Here is a 22,730-nt window from a genome sequence, read left to right on the forward strand (position 1 = left end):
TATATATTACACACACAAACGCACATACATAATCTATTTCAAATTACTGAATAGAGTAGTGTTCAATATTATTATTATTATTAGTAGTATAGCATTGCTGTGTTGTTGTTTTTTTTTTATAATAATGATATTATTATTATCATCATTTTCATAAATCCGCAATGAAGAATTCCTGCTTTGTCTGTATCTGACTACTATACCCAAGTTATAGGTATCCCCAGGACAATACGTGCTGGTTGGAGGTTTCTCATTAGCATTTTCCCAGGTGACAGAGGTGACGAGTTCTGCAGATGTGACAAGGACACTAGGGTTTCCTTGCATGGTTGGCAAAGGTGTTGGAATTTTAATTAATACCGCAATATCTGGTATTCGTTTTGTCCCTGTGGCACAATAGACGTGAAAATCTAACCGAGAATTCTGGATACAATAAATGTGGGGATTTTTTTTTTTAGGTTTTTAATCCTCATTGAGATGTTTGTGGAATGTGCCCCAGGCACTTATTGGCTGGGGATAACTCTGCAATTCACAAGTTACATTCGTTAAGCGTATTCTCTCCGTTATGGTGTAGAATGATGGAGGTACAGTAGGTGACAGCAATGAAGAGTGAAACTCATTAGTACTTGTTGCTGGAAGTGCAGGTGTCAATGGATAGCGATTGATATGTCAGGGTGGGATTATTTGTGTTTATGTTTTTATTTTTATGTTTATAAAAGTATATGAATTAAATACAAAACACAAAATCAATCAACAACAGTATTCGCCAAAGATAGATAGATAGATAGATAGATAGATAGATAGATAGATAGATAGATAGATAGATAGCATGTAACTATACTTACAAGGTAAGGTTGCTTTCTCTTCCCTCTGTTAGATAATATTGATCTGTGACCCATTACTCATTATTGTCTGTATGCACCAAAGTTCTGATATACATGATGGACAGGTTCATCATCTGTCTGCAGGTATACATGTCACATTGTACTGGTATATCTTTCTTACCGTTACCAGGAGCCTCAGAGGTGCACTGATTATCCATGGACAAGCCTGAGAGTGTAACTTGCATTCCTGATCCAGAGATCTGCCTCCAGAATGGCTGGCTGGCTGGCTGACACTATGGTCGTCATTAGGAAAGTAACTGCAACCTTACTAATTATGTTTGCAACGTGTGACTGGGAATTGTGTCATGGTTCCATGTCGCCCCTCCCAGGCCTCCCATTCCCTCCCACTCCAGTGTGTGTTGTAAACCTGGTTACAGGCTAAAATAAACCCGAGATAAGAGAGCTTAGGGCTCGCCTACTTTGTAAGGCGATCAATAGGATCTCAGGCGTCCTCCAAACACTCTCTTACGTAGACATCCATAAGGAGAGAGAATTGACACTACACAACATTGATCAGATCACCACTTTTTTACCTGCTTGGTGGCTGAACCATGTCGTTGAGCCCAAAGCATACTACACCTTTTTCAGTCACCGACATCCTCAGTCCCATTGAAGAGTCCTACAAGAAGTTTGGTGGAATGGACAACGGTGGCAACCTGGGCACCTCTCTAGGAGCTTACAGGCAGACTCACGTTTCTCAGACAGGGATGCAACAGCACAGCATGGGCCACAATGCCACAGTGACCACCACCTATCACATGCCACACAGTGTCTCGCAGTTTTCACATGGCGCAATGGGAGGTTACTGCAATGGAAGCATTAGCAATATGGGAGATATCTCCACTTACCAAGATACCATGAGGAATAGCGCTGCTGCTACAGGCTGGTATGGAGCCAACCCTGACCCCAGGTATTCAACAAGTAAGTATGACCTTCTTTCCAAATGTACTTTATGACCTGTTGTTTGTGCTTGACGGTTCTAAAGAATATTGTATTGTATAGTTAGAGAGCCACTTGGCTTTAGATTTGTTACACGTAGATTACTTTATGTGTGTGAATCTGTCGATAGTTAGAACATAGTTCTTAGGATCTAACCCTTGAGTTAGGTCAACTGAAGTGTTGGATGAATACTTGAAGTGTCACCACGCTAACCCCATATCTGTCAGTTTCTAGATTTATGGGACCGTCTGCGGGTATGAATATGGCCGGAATGGGGACTCTGCAAGGTATAGCAGAAGCTGCCAAGTCAATGGCCCCTCTTCACGCAGCACCTAGGAGGAAGAGAAGAGTCCTCTTCTCTCAGGCGCAAGTGTATGAACTGGAGAGGAGGTTCAAGCAACAGAAGTATCTCTCAGCCCCTGAGAGGGAGCACCTGGCAAGCATGATCCACCTCACCCCTACTCAAGTGAAGATTTGGTTCCAGAATCACAGGTACAAGATGAAGAGACAAGCAAAGGACAAAGTCACCCAGCAGCTCCAGCAAGAAAGTAACCTGTGCCAACAACAGTCCCCCCGCCGTGTGGCTGTGCCGGTACTAGTAAAGGATGGGAAGCCCTGCCAGAACAGTACCAATACCTCATCAACTAGTCAAGTATCCCAACAGCAGAATAGTTCCAATGGTGTATTGTCGTCTTCTAACAACGCTGTCCATCAGCACCAGAACCAACAAGTTAATTCTTTAAGTCAAGCTTCAGACTTGGAAGAAATGTCCCCTAGTGCCCAGTCTCTCCATAACCAGGTGGCCAACATGTCACAGATGGACAACGCAACCGTAGACTACAGCAATGGCATGGTCAACCCTAGCATGCTCTATGGAAGAACGTGGTAAGGCGAAAATCAGGATTTACAGCAAGTACAGGTCAACTTCAAGAGCTACAGTTGGACTGGACACCCCCATTGGGGGCTCAATAACTGACCTCTTATGAAGTTTTTGTTCTTCTGACTGCAAAAAAAAACAATAATGACAACAGTACTGTAGTAAATGAGGCAGAAGGACATTTCAGTTTGGCATGTGCCCGCGGTCACCTGCAGATTTATTCGATGTTGCAATGAAGCCTAACAATAGCAAGACGATCAATAAAATCATTTTTGTATGATTAAAAAAGAACGAACGAACATAACAGACAATAAAAGCCAGCGTTCTATATTTTTCTTACTGAGAGGTAAACAGATCTCACAGAACCGAACACAATAACAGCGTGATAATATTTTACTGACTGTACTCAGTACATACAAAGACTGACAACTAAAAAGCAAAGTAAAGACTTCTCAGGTTGTTAGTCGTGTGTTTAATAATGAACGTTTTCAATGATAGTATTTTATAGGTATCTACTCTTTGCAGTATTTTATAGAAGTTTTTTTTTTTTCTTGTTATTATTTATGGTTGGTTTGTCCTCAATGAAATATTACACCTGGAGTAATCGTTTAGAACATCCTTAAATAGATGATATGGTAAGTATTTTACATTTTTAGTTTCTTTTATATTGGGGCATTTTACCTTATTAATGTCCAGCGACACATTCAAAAGAAAAACAAATGAAAAATGAAATCACAGAACTTTTGACAGAATCAAGTATTATTTTTAAAATGAATTGTAAAATATACCATACATAACACGATAAAAAAATATTTCACGACTGTAGTTTTTTTTTTTTTTTTTAAATCTTGCTAGCTAATTCGGGTGTCAGAATACTGGTATATACTGATTTGAGAAAATAGTGAACTTCCATTAGTTATCAACAATTTTAGCTGTACTTTGTCTTTTCTCCCTATTACTCCGTTGCGTATTTATTTGCCACATGTATTTTGTTTAATTACATTAATTGCTTGTATTATTTTTGTAAATGTTTGCAATGCTGTTACCTAGCGCAACAATCAGTTGTAATTATTCCAACTACAGTTTAATTTAATTAATAATAATAAAAAAACAGACTAACTTTTTAAAGAAGTTGCATTGCGCTGGTCTACCGATTTTTATTCATTTCGATGGCGTAATGGACTAATGACGATAAATAACGTTACTCTGAGTTAAGTTATAACTTTTTCGTCTTGTAAAACCATTGACACCCGTATTGTAACCGTGTTTTAATGAATTATTAGAAACATCCAACAAGTGACAAAGAAACTAAAGGGCATTATTGTGGTTTCAAATTGGAATTTCATTATTTTTTTTGTATTTTTTTTAACACCAGTTTTAAGATCGGCTTCGCAAATCCATTACACCAACCTAAAAATATTATAAAAATATCTTCATTTATAATTTCAACACTGAGATTAGATTTATGGTGTTCAGGTGTCTTGACCCTTTTCCAGTAATGTATCAGCATACAAAATAAAATTCAGTGTTTGATGACTTTTCCATCACACGGTTGTATTATCTTATGTATCAGTGTCTATGGTTGGATGAAGGATAATCACAGGATTGGTTTATCATTAACCCATTTGGAAGCAGTACATGCAGCAGGTGCACCTAGAGAGGAAAGGGGGTTAATCTCTGCTAAGGACATTTCTGTGAGAATGTAAAAGTTGTGTGGGGGGCATTGAACTAACGGCTCTTTGTTGCTTTTCATCAGAGATATGTCCACAAGCTTTGCTCTGCAGATCTGTAATAAGAATACGAATGTGCAGACTAGGTGAACCTCATTAACTGAAGAGGGGGATAAGAGTCCCTACATAGAACAGTCCAAAAGGGGCACTTGGCCCAAGCAGGACAAAAGCAGACCTAAAGTTCAGCTGCATCTCACAGCCTCCAATAATAAAACCAGTCCGGAGATATTAGAACTTCCAGACTACTGGGGAACACCATTGTTACTGGTTTGTGTCTAAATTCAACCAATAACGTGGCCGTCACACAATGGGATGGGGAAGTGGGCAGGTATCCTTTTTTCTTCCAACATTTTCATTAAATAAAAATAAAGCCATTTAAAACGTCGGTATTTATAGATGTTCTGGATTACATAACACTAAATAAATACGGATTCTTTAAATGCAAAATTTAAATGTCCATTGTGAGTTTCTTATATTGACGCAACAGGTAGATTTAAATGAATAAGCTATGCAGAAGGGGGCATTTCATGGACCGGATTTGTGTAGACAGTTGTAATAATTTGGGAACATAAAATAACATACTATTACCTTTACAGAGGGTAAGAACTACACTTATCTTGACTGATTTCGAGTAAGGGAGGAACTTGAGTTTCTGGACAAATATTTGAGATAACACGGTCAACGTTCTTTATTTTTTGAAATTTTCACATTTATATTCTTAAATAAAATGATACATATACAATAGCGAATATTAAATTCCAATTAATAAGAGGAAGGAAAGACAATTACAGGTGGAAAATATATGAGCAGCATGGCATTCATTATGGCAAGAGGACGACTGAAACATAATGCAGTTTTAATGGTGTGCCTGTAATGATGGCCAACATCATATATTCGACAGAAAGTAGAAAAATTTAAATTAAACCACTCTCCTAACGTTACAAAGCTTCTAAACCCCCAGTACATAATTGTATCTTTTGTATATGATCCAGAGGCTTCGGCTTTCCATTCTAGATAGACCTGACTCATTGGATTTGAGTGGTCGCTTCTGCTGCAGGAAGTGGATCCCTGTGTTCAGGAAACGCCGGGTGGCTAATAGGAAAGGGAAATCGTAAAACATACTTTTTAGCTTAGTAAATAGTTTTTTGCGGTTTTCATTATCCCATGATTAGATCCCAACTTAATTCCGCCAACTATGATGGTAGCACCCAAGAAGAGGAGAGGGGGTGGGGGGGAGCAGTTTAAGTAAAAAATAAAATTCCTTTAATTATTGCACTTTAAAAGATTGAGTAATGAAATGGTAAGAGAACCTCACTTCGTTAAAACGCATGGGTTACTCCTAGGCATTACTCTTGCTTGTTAAACAATACATGATAAACTTAATGGTAGAACATAGATAACAAATATATAACCATCACTAATACAAAATCATGTTCTTCTGTGTATGATTCTAGTAAAGGACAACGCATTAGATATTGTATCATGTTTATCCAGTGTGGCACCTGACCTTGCATACCACGAATAGGATTTGTGAATGTATTTAGGTTATGGAACTTCCTGCCCATTTTTATTGGCCATTTTGTGCACAAGATTGAAGGCTACAGTAATGCAATGTCTCAGACTAGATCAAGAAACTAAATTTAAACCATGTGATATATCTAAAAATCACAAAATAAAATCCATTGACCTCTAGTGTTGTGGATACCTTCAGTATGGGGAGTAGATTGGATCAGATGGTATTACTAAAAACGGTTAATTAAAATGAGGATCAGGTATAAACTAGGTGAAAAGGAAGATACAACCTAGATTAATGGAAAAGCACTCTGACTTCCAAAAGAAGGTGTGAAGGGGGGGGGGGGGGGGGGGCTAAAAACAAAACGAGGTCTATGATAACGCCTAGGTAAGTGCTCAGTTGACTACTTGGATTGTATTTACAATAGAAAAGTTTAAAACTGATTGAAAGCAGAACTCACATTTTTGCTACACAACCTAAGTATATTTAACCAATTACGGTGTCCATTGGGATGACCACACACACATGCAACACTACCATTGGATTACATAAAAGATTCTCACATTGGGGCAGATGTACTAAGCCTTGGAGAGTAGTAACATGCAGAAACTACCAATCAGCTACTATCTACCATTATTCAAACACAGCCTTTAAAAAGACAAGAGATGATTGGCTGGCATTGTCTGTGTACCTACATTCTAAGGCTTAGGTCATCTGCACCACCCACCACCTGGTAGGGGAATACGGACTGATTTAATGGAACACTAAGTAAACGCTAAAATGTTAGGTCTTATATGCAATATTGCAATGCATGGAACACGTTGAATGCCAATGGGCCCCACATCCCTCTAATTGTCCAACAAATAACCTCCAAAAAGACTCAAGGTGCCTAATAGATAGAATGAATGTAATACAGTACAGGAACAATTATGTACAGAAAAGCTTTTCATAAACTATACTTAAAGGAATTCCATAAATGCCTGAGTAAACAGTAAAGTTTTGAGAGTTTTTGAAGAGTTCTGGAGTGTGTGTGAGTGTGTGTCCCCAAACTGTTCAGGATAGGGACTTCCATATAGTAGAAGCTGCAAGGCTAAAATCTCAACCATCAGATTAATTCCAGTTTATAGGTACTGGAAAATGTCCTCTACCTACAGATCGCAGTACTCTGCTGGGACAGTATAGAATCAGAAGCTGCTTCATGTATCTTGGCCTTGGTCATGTAGGGCTTTGAGACTGTCATTGCAGTGACAAGGCATGAATAAATTAACCATTTACCTAGAGACGGATACTTATAAATTCAAGTGCGTCTGTTCTCAGTGTACCATACCCCCACCCCCCCCCCCCCCCAATTTGACTAGTGCAAAAAAAAAAAAAATGTATTCCATACACTCATTGGGTAGTATTCAATGTGAATACTGGCGACGTGCAGCGAATCCTGTTTAAGATTCGCTGCACATTCGCCACTGCTCGCTGCGTTCCAGAGCCCCGCTGGCTCCGGTATTCAACGAGTCAGGGGCTCGCTGCCCCTGAGCGGCGAATTTGAGCTCCTGCGGCGGGCGCCGCAGGGAGCCTGAGGACGGTGGCAGGCAGGGAGATGGAAGTCTCCCTGCCTGCCCCAGAACATTTGTGGGGGGGAGGTGGGCTCCCCGGGTGCCAGGTAGCACAGGCTGCCATCAGGGGACTGGGTATATTCACTACACCCGATCATGCTAGCTGGTCTGTGTAAAAAAAAATATTTTTTTAAAATTAATAGCATGCCCCTCAGAATAAGATTCCAGATTTTTTGACACCAATTGTAAAAAACAAAAACACTTTATTTTAAAAGTTCACCTTCCACTTCACCATAAAAAGATAGCGATTGCTACTCGGTGAATCATGGCAAAAAAAACCTTGAATTGTATTCGCCATTGGGTCATTGAATAGGGTGATTCACCGTTTGTCAGAAATTCGCCTTACAGCACAAAATCACCATAAAAACCTGGCGAATCAGCCTCATTGAATACCGCCCATTGTGTATAATTAAAAAAGTCCTTAAAGAACGTATAAAAATTAGTACAGTAAATAAATTAGATCATAGCAAATGTAGATTTATATATTCACTGTTGAAACTGTGCCTATGACTGAAGCATATATAAAAGCATTCAATGGGTAATTGCAGGGGTCCTCAAACTATCTTGGTCTGGGACCCCATTTGACAATAAAAATAATGACAGGACCCCAGTAAGTTACTGCAGAAGGTCATCACGTCACATGTGTAGTCAACAGACAGCACATACATGGCAGCAGTGTGGAGGCACAACATGACGGGGAGAGTCTAAAGTAACAGACAATTCAACAGATTTCAGAGTCCTTGAATAACTGACAGATTAGAGAAGTCATCAGCCTGATGGTCAGCAACATGGAGTCGTGACCCCATACGGAGACGGTCGGGACCCACAGTTTGAGAACACTGGGTTATTGAACTAAAATTAATATACTAGTGAAGCTGCCAGTTTAAAAACAAAAGTGTTAAACACACAATTTACTAGAGTGGATACAGTCTGAACAGGCTTTAGTCTTTGTGCCACCCTCCAAAAAATAAAAAGGCATAGCACCCATGGAGATTTAGACTTCCTACAGCAGGTCAATTCTGTTATTTATCTTTGATAACCTGTAAATTAGTGGGGTGTGGTATAATTCACCGACAGTCGGGATTCAGACTGCACAGTGGGGTGAGCGCAATGAAGCCCCTTGCGGGCTCGCTACGCTGCCACCTATTTTATACTCCCTATATGGGGGTCGTGGACCCCCATAAGGGAGCAGTCGGAATCCCGACTGTCGGGGAGCCTTCCGGCACCCAATTAGTGCAAGTTAAGAAAAAAAGAGGAAACAAGACTAGAAGCCTCTATATGTCAAGCAACATTATTCTGAAAGACCTGCACAGAATCCATCCACCTATGAACTATGGAAATATATAAGTTAGGCCATTTAAAAAAAAAAAAAAAAAAAATTACGCTACAGAATTAGCATTATGAACTTTGTTGCATATCATCCCAAATGTTCATAAGACATGGATTTAATTAGGTTTAAGCTGGGAATTTTAATCAATACCTTTGCTACAAATACCCACAAACCAATAAAAATGGAAAATAGTTACTGGCCCTTCAACAGAAGTAATAAACCCTAAACTATGTAAGAGATGCAAGTCGCTTTCTGGAGCTCCTCCCATTCCTGTGCTCCCAGAACTGCCGCCTGACTTCGAACTCAAGCACCACCACAGAATTAAACTGGACAGGAAGTAACATCCCAGGAGACATCATTAAAGCTTGCATGTTTATATATTCTTATAATTTTTTTTTTTTTTTTAAAGGAAACCACCATTGTGGAAGTTCAAAATGGTGTTAAAAAAAAAAAAAAAAGCAGAATTATTGGTACTTATGAGTTATCTGGGCGCCCGATTTCTAAATCGGGTCGGATCGGGCACATCGCATGCGACCATCGGATGCGATGCGATGACCCGATTTTTCCATAGGAATCAATGTTAAAATGGACTGAGTCCATTTTAACATGGAATTCAGTGGGAAAAAGGGGTCCTTTTCATACCCCTACTATCCAAGTGGGCATGGAGTTGGATATAAACCTGTGGCGAGCGTAGCGAGCCACCAAGCCCGAAGCGTGGCGAGCGTAGCGAGCCCCGCGAGGGGACACAGAATACCGTCCCCTCGCGGGGCACGCTTCGGGCTCGGTGGCTCGCTACGCTCGCCACAGGTTTATATCCAACTCCATGCCCACTTGGATAGTAGGGGTATGAAAAGGACCCCTTTTTCCCATTGAATTCCATGTTAAAATGGACTCAGTCCATTTTAACATTGATTCCTATGGAAAAATCGGGTCATCGCATCCGATGGTCGCATGCGATGCGATGCCGCATCGCATCTGATTGTATGCCTTAACTTAAGGCATACAATCAAAAAATCGGGCGCCCAGATAACTTATAAGTACCGAATTATTTCAAACTTATTGTATAGTAAATACATCTAAACTGTAGAAGCAAACCTTATTGTAGATAGTTTAATTTTTGCTTTCAGACCTACTTTGAAGGGAATGTGGGCATATCACGGGTTTAACAAATTACTTTAAAATCTGGGAGCCAGGATGAAAGTGTAGGAGCCAGATCAACTAAAAGTAGGGACAGTGCGCGCCAAAGCAGAGTTAAAAAAATTGATACCGTAATGCCTATTATACGACACACCCATTACATATTATACGACATGCCATAATGCCCATTACACATTATGCCACACACCAATACCTATTTCACATTATACCACATGCCATAATGCCAATTACACCACATGCTGTGATGCCTATTACATATGTTCCGCTTACCTACATGCTCGTTGCTATGGGTTAACATGCTCATTGCTAGGGGGTGACAAGCTGTACCAGGGGTAAATGTTCATTGCCAGGGGTTAACATGCTGTGCCATGCTCCTTGAATTCCCTGCTGTTATCTTCCACGGTTTCAGTAAGAGCGGGGCAGAGAGAGAGAGAGAGTCATTCCACTCGACTGAGAGCAGGTCCGCTGTGGTTATTTGAAAACTCATGCCAGATAGCAAGACATTCGGAGCTCACGGTCTAAAAGACAATCGGGAGCTAGTGCTGCGGCTCCTGATTGACTCCGAAGGCCGGCTCGAAGTTCCAAATAGCCGCGGTGGACCTGCTGTTACCGCAAGTGCACCCGGCAATGACTGGATTCTGCTTCCTCTCCCAAAAATTCTTGTTACCAGGAAGCAGAATCTGGTCGCCGTGGCGATTGATGTTTGTCTAGCCCTGGCATACAAAGAATTAAGCCAGTAGTTCCCAAACCTTTTTGAATCACGTGTCCCTAGAGCAGGCATTCCCAACCACGGTCCTCAAGGCACACCAACAGTGCAGGTTTTAGGGATATCCAGGCTTCAGCACAGATGGTTTAATCAGAATCACTCAGGTAATAATTAAGTCACCTGTGCTCAAGCCTGGATAAGCACTAAAACCTGCACTGTTGGTGTGCCTTGAGGACCGTGCTTGGGAATGCCTGCCCTAGAGCATCAAAACATTTTCAAGGCACCCCTAGGCCAAATGCTTTATCGATAAATTCAGGAAAAAAATATTAAATTAAGTGCATTGAGTTTATATGTCACAGATATCTGGTGAGGGACAGGATTTGCTTCTGTTTGTCCACATATATTATGATTGGCAGCCACCAGCACCGGTTTTGCCTTTTACATTGACCATTCATAATATGAATTGATCCTGTTCCACCAACCCAAGGCACTCCTGCAAGTGTCCTGAGGCACCCCAGGGTGCCTAGGCACACAGTTTGGGAACCACTGAATTAAGCAGTATAGCAGTATGTAATACAGAACCCTCTAAGCAAAATAAAAAATTTTCCCCATCCTCAAAGGGCTGTTTTAGATATAGTAACACGTTTATCCCTTCCAGAAGACTCAATACTATAATGAAAAAAGTCCATAAATGTTACATAATGTGACTGTACTGGGTAGGACGAGTGCCACCAGAAGCGGACACATTTACATTTAACTATTACCAGAAATATATATATTAGGTCAAGTCGCTTCTAAGACCAATTCGTACACCTAAATGCAATATGGAACTTTCCCCAACAGTGCTGACCAGCACATTTATGGACAAAGTTATGGTTGTACCATTCAAGTTACAGCAAAACCAGTGGTATTGTCTTAACCATTCTAACTAACCCTAGGAGAAGATACATGGTCTATGGGGAATCTGGAGATGGTCTTAAATGCAAACGTCCAAATGCTAATTTTATTCACAGAATGTGGACATACCAGAAAATACGTAAATTTTGGGGTAAAGTGACTAATTATATGAATTCTACTTTCATTTGCATCTCCAGGCGAAATAATTAGCCTTATGTGCAACGTTTTCCCAATGGTCACTAAGACCTAATAGTTTTATTAACTGTCACCAAACATATAAGCTCACTTTTTTGCAATGGACTTCCCCAAAACCACTCTTACTAGGTATCATAATAGACAAACTGTCTTTCTGGCTTTGGAGACGGGGTCAACTTCATTTTATAAAAATTGGGAAGTACTTATAGATTCACTTGACTATTCTACTCGAGATAAGATCATGAAAGTGTTTGAGACTAGTTGGTCATTAATGCGTCAAATTAAATTGCCTAAAATAATTTAATCTGTAAAACATGTTGATTTGTAATGAATTTAGTATAATAAAAAAAAAAAAAAAAAACTTGGCAAGTCTTTCCAAAAAAAAAGATTTCTGGTGATAAACCCATTTCCCTTTCCTCCCCATTTATATGCTATCAATATTACTTGTGTATTGTATTTTTTCTGTTAATCTGCAAAAATGTAATAAAAAAATAAATTAAAAACCCCCATCAACACAATCAACTGTGTATGTAAATCATTAAATATATCTTTCTTTATTATGGTTACAAATTAATTGCCTCAACTTTTTTTTTATTTTTTATTTATATCCTTCCAGATCAGTAAAAAGTATGTTGCTTCTAAATGGTACATTAGCAATACAAAAGTTTACCAGCTGCTTTGAAATTTTCTTAAAATCCCTCCATACATATATTAAAAAAAAAAGAAAAAAAAAAGAAACCACCAACATTTAACATTTTCATCTCTTTATAAAATAATTCCCAGAGGAAACAAAGTACAAGAGACAACACTTATCAAAATAAAGTTTCATCATTTAAAAAATAAAATAAATGATCATAAAAACACAAGAAAGAAAGAAAAAAAAAAGTTCTCTTCCGGCCTAAACAAATAAGTCTGGTCTTCGTTTCTGCTTTTGCCTGACTGAGCATAGGAGAGGATGGGGAGCAAATGTTAATTATTTCCTGCTGTGCAGACACTTCATAATAGTACGTGACACAAGTAGTCACTAACAAATGCCATTTTATTCTTTTAAAAAAGGCATCAAATTAAGTAACTAAATATAATGTTACTATAATATATGATACAGATCTCAAATACAGTCTACTTGCACCAAATAAAAAATACACCATTTACACACTAAGACTGCAGATAGCAGGGACAATATTTTACTTTGTTTTTGTTTTATTGTTAAAAAGTAATGCTCTGTATTAAAACAGGTCTACCGACATAAGAGTTGGCTTAAAAAAAAAAAAAAACAGGAATTGCATCGCCAACCCCCTAAAACTTAATTATAGTTGTATCTTCCCGAGTGAGGTGGCTTTTGATAATTTCTTCCTTGGTTGTAGGGCTGTAAAACAAAATTAATAAGTTTGTTTACTGGATTAGAATGTACAATGGCAAAATCGCTTCATTCAGTCTAACTAAATCTTAACAATACTTCAGGCAAAAGGGCAAAACGAAATAGAAGCTAAAGGATGCTCAGGCCAGCGAAAAACAAGGTATGAAAGGAAGGGAGATTTGTCAGACATGCCCAATATATTTGTTAAACAATAACTACAGCTGCGTATGGTCAAAACAAAAATAAAGTTTGTTTTCTAGCTTCCTCCTCAAGAATAAAATTGAGCCAACCTATTAGTTCAGAACTCTAACAATATTAAAACTCTGTTTACCGCAAAATTGTATTTTTTATTTCTAGTCTCTGAATTACTTTTTCTATATGTAGATCTATAATTACCGGTCTATTCCTGTCTCCACTATGGTGCTGATAGTAGTTACTTGGTCCTCCATGTCCAATTTGCTGATTCATATATGGCTGGGTTGGGGTTTGCATCAGTCCATAATTTCTGTACGAAAAAAAAAAAAAAAGTAAATAAATTATTTAAATTCACATTTCTTTTTAAACAGCAACTTTTACTTTTGCAGAAAGGAAGAAAAAAAATGTCATTTTTGCAGTATTAAAAAAATAAAGAAAGAAATAAAAAAAATCTGAGAACTAGAATGGAATAAAAATGTAACAAAAAACCCCCACAACATTAACTTTAGAAGGAAACACTCCATACACAAGGTTTCCAAGTCAAAGTACATTATCCAAAAGGTAAACATAAGCAAAACAGGACGGCTTTATTTTCCGCAAGTCCAGGCCCTCTAAAGCTCGCTATTCTTTTGAGTTAATTGCAGATTGCAAATGAATTCTTACAGCAAAGAATTCTGAACCTAGGGTAGGGGCCTTGTCAGTTTTTTTTCCCATCCATTATTCTGTGTAATATGTCAGAAGGTCTGATCGAGTAAAGAAACCTTTCCAAGTTCTATTGATGTGGTTTTCAATTGACCGCCGTGACCTAGCAACATCAGCACTAATTGGCAGAGACTGACATTTGGTATACAGTTTATATGGGAACACAAATTCAAACATCTATTATGATTAGATAGGCGCCCCATATTACTAGCAGCCACAAATGTTTTAATTGCCTCGATGTAGTAAACCAATTCAAAGACCCTTGTCAAAGATGAACTTGGAAGCGTGCACTACGCAGAAAAACGAAGCGTACAGGTATAGGTCCATGCACAGCGTGAGACAATAGCTACTATCAGTGCCACAACAAAGCATGATCTAGCCAATCTCCGTAAGCGAGAGTCAAGATGCCAATCTACCTAGAGAGTGAACACAGGCCCTCTGGCAGTCACAGCAATTCTGCGCACACATGACAGAATGTTAGCTAGCCTGCATTACGGAATAGCCTTCGGGAGGGAACAAAGAATAGAGCATAAGTTACAACCACAGGAGTTATACTTTCCTGGATTGCAGAATAAACCGCTCATTAGAACTTTCAGTGGCTACAAGTAGCAAAATTTACAAACTTCTGTGTTTTCTTAGTGAACATATGTGTAACATCCCTTATTATTAAACCATGTCACATTCCTTCCATTGCATGGTACTTATTAGTCAGTGAATTCTGTAATCCGTCAAGACCCTTCTCCTTTTAATTCAGTTGAGTCTTAGTTTAAGAAAAACTGTTTTCAGTGGCAACTAATAACTACTGACCTTTAGTGACACTGGCCTACAATGGGCTCGTTGGGCTTCAAAAAGTATTGCCAAAGCAGTTGATTAGTACCTCAAGAGGTTTCCAGCAGGAATCAATGGCAAGTTTGTGCCAACAAGACAGTAACAGCAAAGAGCTTATATGCCTATTGGTTAGGCCTCATTCATTTGCATGGCAGACCGTCAAATTTTAAAAAGTCAGCTAAAAAAAAATTTCCTTGAAGATTTGTATTTAAAAAAAAAGTATCAGATAATAGGACAAAGATACACAAGTCATCAATAGGCTACTGCTAAAAGCATATTTTAATGTGACGTTTCCTCCATACTGTTTTACGACCATATCTGTCAACATGGAGAACTTATCTTTGCTAAAAATGCATTGCAGAAGTCTTACCTTTGTGGTGGCTGGCTATAAAGAGGTGGGCGATTAGACCAGGAGTTTTGTCCTCTGGGGTCTAAAAGGGATTAAAAAGGTCTTGTTAAAAAAAAAAAAACTAAAACAAAAAAAATTACACCAAATGAGACTACATACAGGTCACATGCAGGGGCGGATTTAGGGGTCTGGCCGCCCATAGGAACAAACATTTTTGCCGCCCCCTATTAGACATGAGGGGGGCTGGGGGAGAGAAAGATGGGGGGGCATAGAGGGAAATAGAGGAGACAGGAGGGGAGGAGAAAGAGTTAGAGAAAGCTGGGGCAGGTGGAGAGAGCATAGAAGAGGAGAGAGACCGGTATGAGGAGAGAGAAAAACAGAGAATAGAGAGGGGGCTAGGGGAGACAGAGAGGAGGGAGAGAGAGAGTGTGCAGGGGTATGAAAGGCTTCAGACAACACCTTATTCCTCTTAATGTCCACCACTCCCCACCCACTGCCAGTACAGGCTGCACTGTGCCTCCCCCCACTTCCCCACTGTGGCACAGAGTACCTGAAAGCCATGGCAGCAGGTATCTCTTGACTAACAGGGTCCACTGGGTCCTCATTGGCAAGCTCAGCCTCAGTCTCACCAGTGTGGTAAGGAGCGTGGGACGGAGGTAACGCAACTCAACCTCCGCTGACTGGCTCTGGTAGCTCCCCCTCACCAGCGCTGGAGAGGGGAGCATGTAGCGGTGGCAGCAGGAGTTTGACCGCAACAGCTCTGCTGGAGGGGAGGATCGCGGGACTGAGGAGGCGCCACTGAGGGGGATAGAACTGCAGCAGGGTGAGCGTGGGACTGCGGCAGCACTGGAGAGGGGCTGGACTCCATATAGTGGCTGAGCTGAGGGTCTTTCTCTCACCAGCCTCCGGCGATGGGAACATGAGATGGTGGGAGGGACTGTTAGCCCGCAGCAGTATATTTAAAATAAAAATTTCAAATGGTGCAGACTGCAGAGGATTGTAACTGGCAGTGGCTTTACAGCTGCCGCCCCTAGGCACGTGCACAATGACAAATCCAGCCCTGGTCACATGGACTTTATGTCATTTTGCATACCATAATATGAAGTAAAGATTCAAACAAGGGGGTTGACTCAATTTTGGTGTGCTGTGAGGGAGATCCCACAGCTATTGTAAACAGCATGCCGCCAACTCAGACTAGTGGATTTCTGTTCCCCACCCATCCTGGGGTATAAGCCAAAAACTGACAAAACTATGGCAGCAATGCCGTTTTACGCCATAGAGCAGCTATAATCAGCACTTTAGTCATGAGTACCGGCATCTTCCAAATTAACACCCGCGAGTACTGGCATTCTACAACTTAGCAGTGCACAGTTTAGAAAGGCTCTGGGAGCTCCTTCCAGCGCACCGTATTGAAAATCCACCCCAAGGTGCTTTAGCGGCTGTGCACAGACAAAGCTTATTTTGGCTTATTGCCCTGAGTTAAAATAAGCTTTTACAGTATAATTCCTGGAAATGTGCACAGCCTCATACTGCACAAAGACAGGACCTACAATTAACTGCATCTGCTGAGGTGTCTCATTGGGATGCAGTTTAAATCCCGGCGTTCAGAATCCCGACCGCCGAAATCCCGACACTTTCTCCCTCCGTGGGTGTCCACGACACCCCTGGAGGGAGAATAAATTAGCGTGCCGAGCGTAGCGAGCCCACAAGGGGTGGGGGCGATCCATGTCCCCCCCTTATCAGGATTTTGGCGGTCTGGATTCCGGCGTCGGGATTTTGAACGCCGGGATTTCATACTGAATCCGTGTCTCATAATTAACGGGTATCACAATATTAGCAGTTACAAGCAGTCGATCCATTATTACAGAAAAATGTACCGCATGAACAACTGAAGTATGAGTAACCGGAAATCGTACAACGCCCTCTGCAAGACACATACACAAAACTCTATTATACCCCAAGCAAGCAAGTCATAGAATCTACAGGAGCAGAGCTTTGCAAAAAAATTAAATAAAATGAAGGCAATCCATGATATAGCCCACACAGGTAACATCCTGCATGTCAAATTAGCTGCACTAGCTGTATCTGTGATATGCAGCAAACAGGAATCTGTTTCCGATGCCGTCCTCTTCTAGCGGAAGGAGTGCGTGTGCTGAAGGACCACCCACTCGTTCCTTTGTGTCTGACAATGCAACATTGACAACACAGCCATAACAAAACCAGGCAATTAGATGGATACTACTCTCCTACACAGGATTGGTCAGTGCATGCATGAAAGAACTCTAATCAATAGATACTCATTCACTACACAACACTTCTAATTCTGCTGTTTGGATTTCTGTAAGATCATTGTTTAAAGAGCAACCTAATTACAATGGCACCACTAAGCATCTTCTTTACACAATTCATAGTCATTTTAGTTTACCTTAAGGTGTACAAACAATGCAGTAGATCATATTTACAATAAATGAAAACTGCATATCATTAAAAGGGCTTTTGCTCCCTTGCAAGCTGCAGTGTGTTAAAATAATTTGTTAGCTAGACTATATTATATAGATTTACTAGTACTGTATTTATTATTATTATTGTCATCTTACTATTTTTAAAATGTAACTGCATCTTAAAACTGAATGGTAAAACCTAGCGATCTGTAGCAGCTGCCGGATAGTAAACCTAGGCGTAACCTCTAGTTGTACGGTAGGAATTATTCCAAAATAATTAAAAATCAAAAGGATTAAAAAATAAATAAATGAAACCCCAATAACAATGTATCGGGAGAAGGGACGCTGGCATTAGGGCTTTTATGATAGCACAGAAACCTATTCGCAGCGGTGAGTCACCGTTGCAATTAAGATATTGGTCTAAGCAATGAGTTTCCATGTGGTTTTCAATTCCACCATTTTTTTTTATTGAAATTTGCACAGTTCGACAATTTCATTTTAAAATAAATTGATACATTAAACACAGAATTAGAAATTAACTAGAAGAAAAGTTTTCTTCAACAAAAAAAAATTAAACTTTGACTTAAAGTTATCTCCGTCACATACGTCAACCATTCTTTCTGCGTGAAAGTTAATATATGTCAACATGGTTCGGAAACTCTTCACAATACAATAGCAGATGTTCCCACAAAACGCGTTGCACTTGTAGTTTTGGTTTGCTTTCATCATACTGACCAGCTCATCCCAAACAAGCACAATGTTAAGTATGAATGACTTAAAGCCTACAGGTCTGGTTCTTTATTTTCAAGTGGTAGTTCTACCATAGGCTGGAGGTATATTTTGGGTCATTCCCCTGCTGTAGATAAAACATTTGACCAACAAGGCATAGATAAGAGGGTATGGCGCTAATTACTATGGGCAAGTCTGGATACAGAAAAACACATCCAACAGAGGAAGAATCTTGATGTCTGGGGGGCCCTTGTCACACGGATTTATTTATTAAGTGGCAGATAAAAAGTTTAAACTTAAGTTAGGTTTTGGGCTGAAATATATGAATGTAAAAAGGACAATGCCTTTTATAGAAAAACATGGGGTATTTTGCAATTAAAACTACACTTTTAAATTGTGGGCCACTTATCAGCTTCTGCCTAACAAAGATTTCAGATACCATAAAACCTTTGCCTGCTCTTCAGTAGTCCACTACTCTGTGGCACTGGCAAGCTTATATTGGTGCTGTAAGTGCCATCACTTGAAAAGTCATCTTCCATTTAAAAAAAGAAAATGAGCGTTCTAGAACGAGTACTAAAAGGTCTTTGGCCCAAACCCACCACCATCCGAATGACCCTGTTAGCACAGTGGTACCCAACTCCAGTTCTCAAGTTCCCCCAACATATGTTTTTAGGATTTCTGTCTGTTGAAACAGGGAGGTACAATTATTAAACCAGCTAAAAGAACTCACCAGGAAACATGGACCTGTTAGGGGTGCTTGAGGAATAGAGTTGTAAACCACTGTGTTAAAAGTTTACGAACCACCATATTTACTAAGCAGCCTGTTTGGAACCTATGGCAACCTCTATGTGTAGAGAAAAAAAAACAAAAAACACTGGAGGGAGGGGTGAGCAATGTAGGTACAGTATGCCCTGGCAAACAATTAAATTGGACATGACCAGGCTTGCTGGGATTGAGAGAACACTTGTAAATGTAACCTACAAAACACAGCCCAGGGGTGCTAGGAATAATCAGGGTGTTAGGAATATCAGCATGTGTAGTACCATTGGCTCTGGTTACTAGTTATAAAGTAATAAATATTGCTGGTTAGTGGATATTTCCACTACAAGTCTAGGCTAAAAAGCTGAACAGACAATAATTAGAACCATGTATACAGATCTTAAGTATAAGAATATATGGTACTTGTTTCCTAGCACGGCCACTCCGATTTCCATCGGGGTGGTCGTGTCGGAAAAATCGCGTCGGTCGCATTGCATGCGATCGACCCGATTTTTTAATTGAATCAAATGTGAATAGGGTCCCTGGGACCCGATTTTACATTGGATTCAATGTAAAATATTCCCTAGACCCCCAAATTTAACACCGTAAACCCCACCCCACGATTGACGCCAACCCGAAGAGTGGCGAGCGTAGCGAGCCAGTGAGGGGCGGCGGTGCGCGTCCTCCGACCTTTTTATTCCCTTACTATCCACGTCGGCGTGGAGTTGAGAATATAAAGTGTGGCAAGCGCAGTGAGCCCGAAGCGTGGCGAGCCCCGTGAGGGGACGCGTATAACTTCACAGGTATACGCGTCCGCTCGCCACACTTTATATTCTCAACTCCACGCCGACGTGGATAGTAGGGGAATGAAAAGGTCGGAGGACGCGCACCGCCGCCACGGAGGACGTGCACCACTCGCCACGCTTCGGGTTCACGTCAATTGTGGGGTGATGACGGGGCCATATTTAGGGGGGTATTCAAACACAGTCGTGCTCCCGCAGCCATCTCCCGACGGGGGAGATGGCTGCGGGGCCCTATTCAATGCTGTCTTCCCCGACAGCATTGAACAGGGTTTCACCGCAGAACGAGCCCGACATCACAAGCTGTCGGGCTCGTTCTGCCGAGAAAAGCCGGAAATAGGCGAGCTCCTGGCCGGAGCTCATCTATTTCCGTCATCAACTCGCGGCCACGCCCCCTTCTCGCCGCTCGGGACATTGAATCCCGACTGCCGAGCTCCAGTCGAGCCAAGCGAGAACGGGACAGGGGCACGGCTGTCGAGCTTGCTCGACAGCCGTGCCCCTGACATTGAATACCCCCCATAATGTGAAATGGGTCATATTGGCCCCATTTCACATTTTCTACTATGTGAGATGGACTTAATCAAGTCCATCTCATCTTGTGCCATTATAATGGCACAAGACCGACGCAATGCTCCCGATTTCAATGTTAAAAATTATTTTAACATTGAAGCCTATGGCAAAATTGGGGGCATCGCGTCGGTCGCGTCGGGGCCAATGTTAATGGTCCCGACCGACGCGATGCCCGCGATTTTTCTTTTGCCGGCAAAATGGACCTGATTTCAAAGGAAAATCGGGTCCATCTTGTACCTTAACTTAAAAGGTACACGATGCCCAAGATTGTGGCCGTGCTAGGAAACAAGTACCGAATATATACATTAAAGGATAAATTATCCCTGTATATTAGCATTATTAGTCATCAAGGGGCACTGTGACTAAAGGCCACCCTGATTTAGCAGCTACTGTATTTGTGCTCTGAAGTCCAAACACATAAAGCAGTATTTGTGGATACCAGGCTGACCATTGAAAGCAGACTATTGATATTTGTCAGATTTGAAAGTAGGAAGATTTTAGGTACTTATATGTTAGTTGGGCGCCCACTATAGTTAGTACGCTCATACCCCCACTATCCATGTCGGAATGGAGTTGATTTTATATAGTGTGGCGAGCCCTGCAAGGGGAAGCGGAAAACTAAGCAAATAGCGATCAACATACATATAAGTACCAATTTTTAAGTATGGAGAAAAGTTACATAGCTCAAGCCTGGACTTAAACTGGACAGAAACTGCAAATCAACTTGGTATCAAAGCAACACAGAAAGAAAACAGCAACTCCAAAACCAAGAGACTACTTTGAGTGAGCTCACTTCATACTTCTCCTGGCTGCTTTATCTGACTATTCATCCGTGATATCACCATCTCTACAACATTGAATATCTCTTTATGCTTGTATTTGCACTGTCTTTTTTGAAAATGCACAGCTGTAACTCTAATGACTTCCTCACCTGCTCTTCCATTTCTAGTAGGTGTCCCCCACTCGACTTCCACTCTCACCTCTATGTGGATAATACTGAAATCTACCGCTCCTTTCCTGATCTCTCTCCCTCTATCCTCACTCATATCTCCAAATGTCTCTCTGCTATCTACTCTTGGATGATCCAGTGCTTTTTTAGACTTAAAATATCAAAGACTAAGCAGACCTCTTCCCAGCCTCCTGCATAAAACCTGACCTCTCATCCTAACCTGTTTATGCTCCCTTCTATGCCTTCTGTGACACCCGTGTCTGTCTAACACTCCCCTTTAGAATGTAAGCTCTCACGAGCAGGGCCCGCTCTCCTTATGTGCCTTTCTTAGAATATATAAACCTCTGGCACCCTGATGATTGCTTCAGTGTCCTGTCATCTGATGTAACTATCCATATTTACCATGTACTGGTCATAAACTGTCTTGTACTGTAATTCGGTATGTGTTTTTGCTCATAACTATGCTCTGTAAAGCGCTGCAGAATTTGGGTGCGCAATATAAAAACCTGTTAATAAATAAAATGGAACAAGACTAAAAAAGTTTAGTTAAGCGGTTACTAAAATGCAAGGGTAAAACCCTATAGAAAATGTAAAACAAAATAAACACAATAACCCAAACATTATAACCCATTAATAATGTCGTACAGAACAGCAGCTTCTGTTGGTTGGAAATAAATATAACATATATACATAGCAAGTCTAGAAACCGTGTGAATAAGTAGTTATACTCCCAATCGCTTGAATCCTAGGAGATGTATTTTATGGTTTTACAGATCTCGCATCATGAAAGTATTCAATGGAACTAAATAGCACTTCAAAATAGAAAAACACAGCTATCAGGGTTAGCAGAGGGAGGGCGAATGTAAAACAGAGTCTAAAGCATAGATGACAAACTATAAACTAAAGGCTCCAAAAAGCTACTTAAGAGCGTATTTACCCAATCAGCTCAGCAATCAAAGACGAGACCTCATGTTTACTGATTGCACTAATCAAAACCACTCTCCAACTCAGCTAACTGACAAGTTTACAGACTGCAATGAAAGTCATAAATCAGGTACTCCGGCTTGCATAAACTAAATCTTCCATTCACTGAGTGCGCTGGCAGACTATACTTGACTTTAGCAAGTTATCAGCATAAAGCTATTATTCATCAGCTGAAAATTGGTACATCAATGTCAAATCAAGGAAAATCAGAATAGTAACACCCACAGTAGACAC

The 22,730-nt window shown here is 40.6% G+C and overlaps 2 protein-coding genes across 2 annotated transcripts in view; one reads left to right on the forward strand and one right to left on the reverse strand.

Moving 5' to 3' along the window:
• Positions 1-945: 945 nt before the first annotated feature.
• NKX2-4 (NK2 homeobox 4) lies at positions 946-2,948 on the forward strand. The gene is made up of 2 exons (XM_083175917.1): positions 946-1,799; positions 2,045-2,948. Exons 1-2 carry the CDS (start codon positions 1,430-1,432, stop codon positions 2,704-2,706), a joined length of 1,032 nt encoding a protein of 343 aa, XP_083032043.1. The 5' UTR covers positions 946-1,429; the 3' UTR covers positions 2,707-2,948.
• A 9,632-nt stretch (positions 2,949-12,580) lies between these two features.
• XRN2 (5'-3' exoribonuclease 2) overlaps positions 12,581-22,730 on the reverse strand; it is a 48,089-nt gene continuing 37,939 nt past the window's right edge. The window contains exons 28-30 of the mRNA XM_083175918.1: positions 15,286-15,346; positions 13,587-13,695; positions 12,581-13,199 (exon numbers count right to left, since the gene is read on the reverse strand). Coding sequence (XP_083032044.1) covers positions 13,137-13,199; positions 13,587-13,695; positions 15,286-15,346 — 233 coding nt within the window. The 3' untranslated portion in view covers positions 12,581-13,136. The remainder of the gene's footprint in view (positions 13,200-13,586; positions 13,696-15,285; positions 15,347-22,730) is intronic.

The sequence above is a fragment of the Crinia signifera genome, chromosome 3, assembly GCF_055691185.1.
Source record: "Crinia signifera chromosome 3, ASM5569118v1, whole genome shotgun sequence".
NCBI classification, from domain to species: Eukaryota; Metazoa; Chordata; class Amphibia; order Anura; family Myobatrachidae; genus Crinia; species Crinia signifera.

Coding starts and splice junctions, on each gene's coding strand:
- NKX2-4 (XM_083175917.1), top strand. CDS start 1,430: ATGTCGTTGAGCCCAAAGCATACTACACCTTTTTCAGTCACCGACATC. Junction 1,800..2,044: donor TGACCCCAGGTATTCAACAA/GTAAGTATGACC, acceptor CATATCTGTCAG/TTTCTAGATTTATGGGACCG.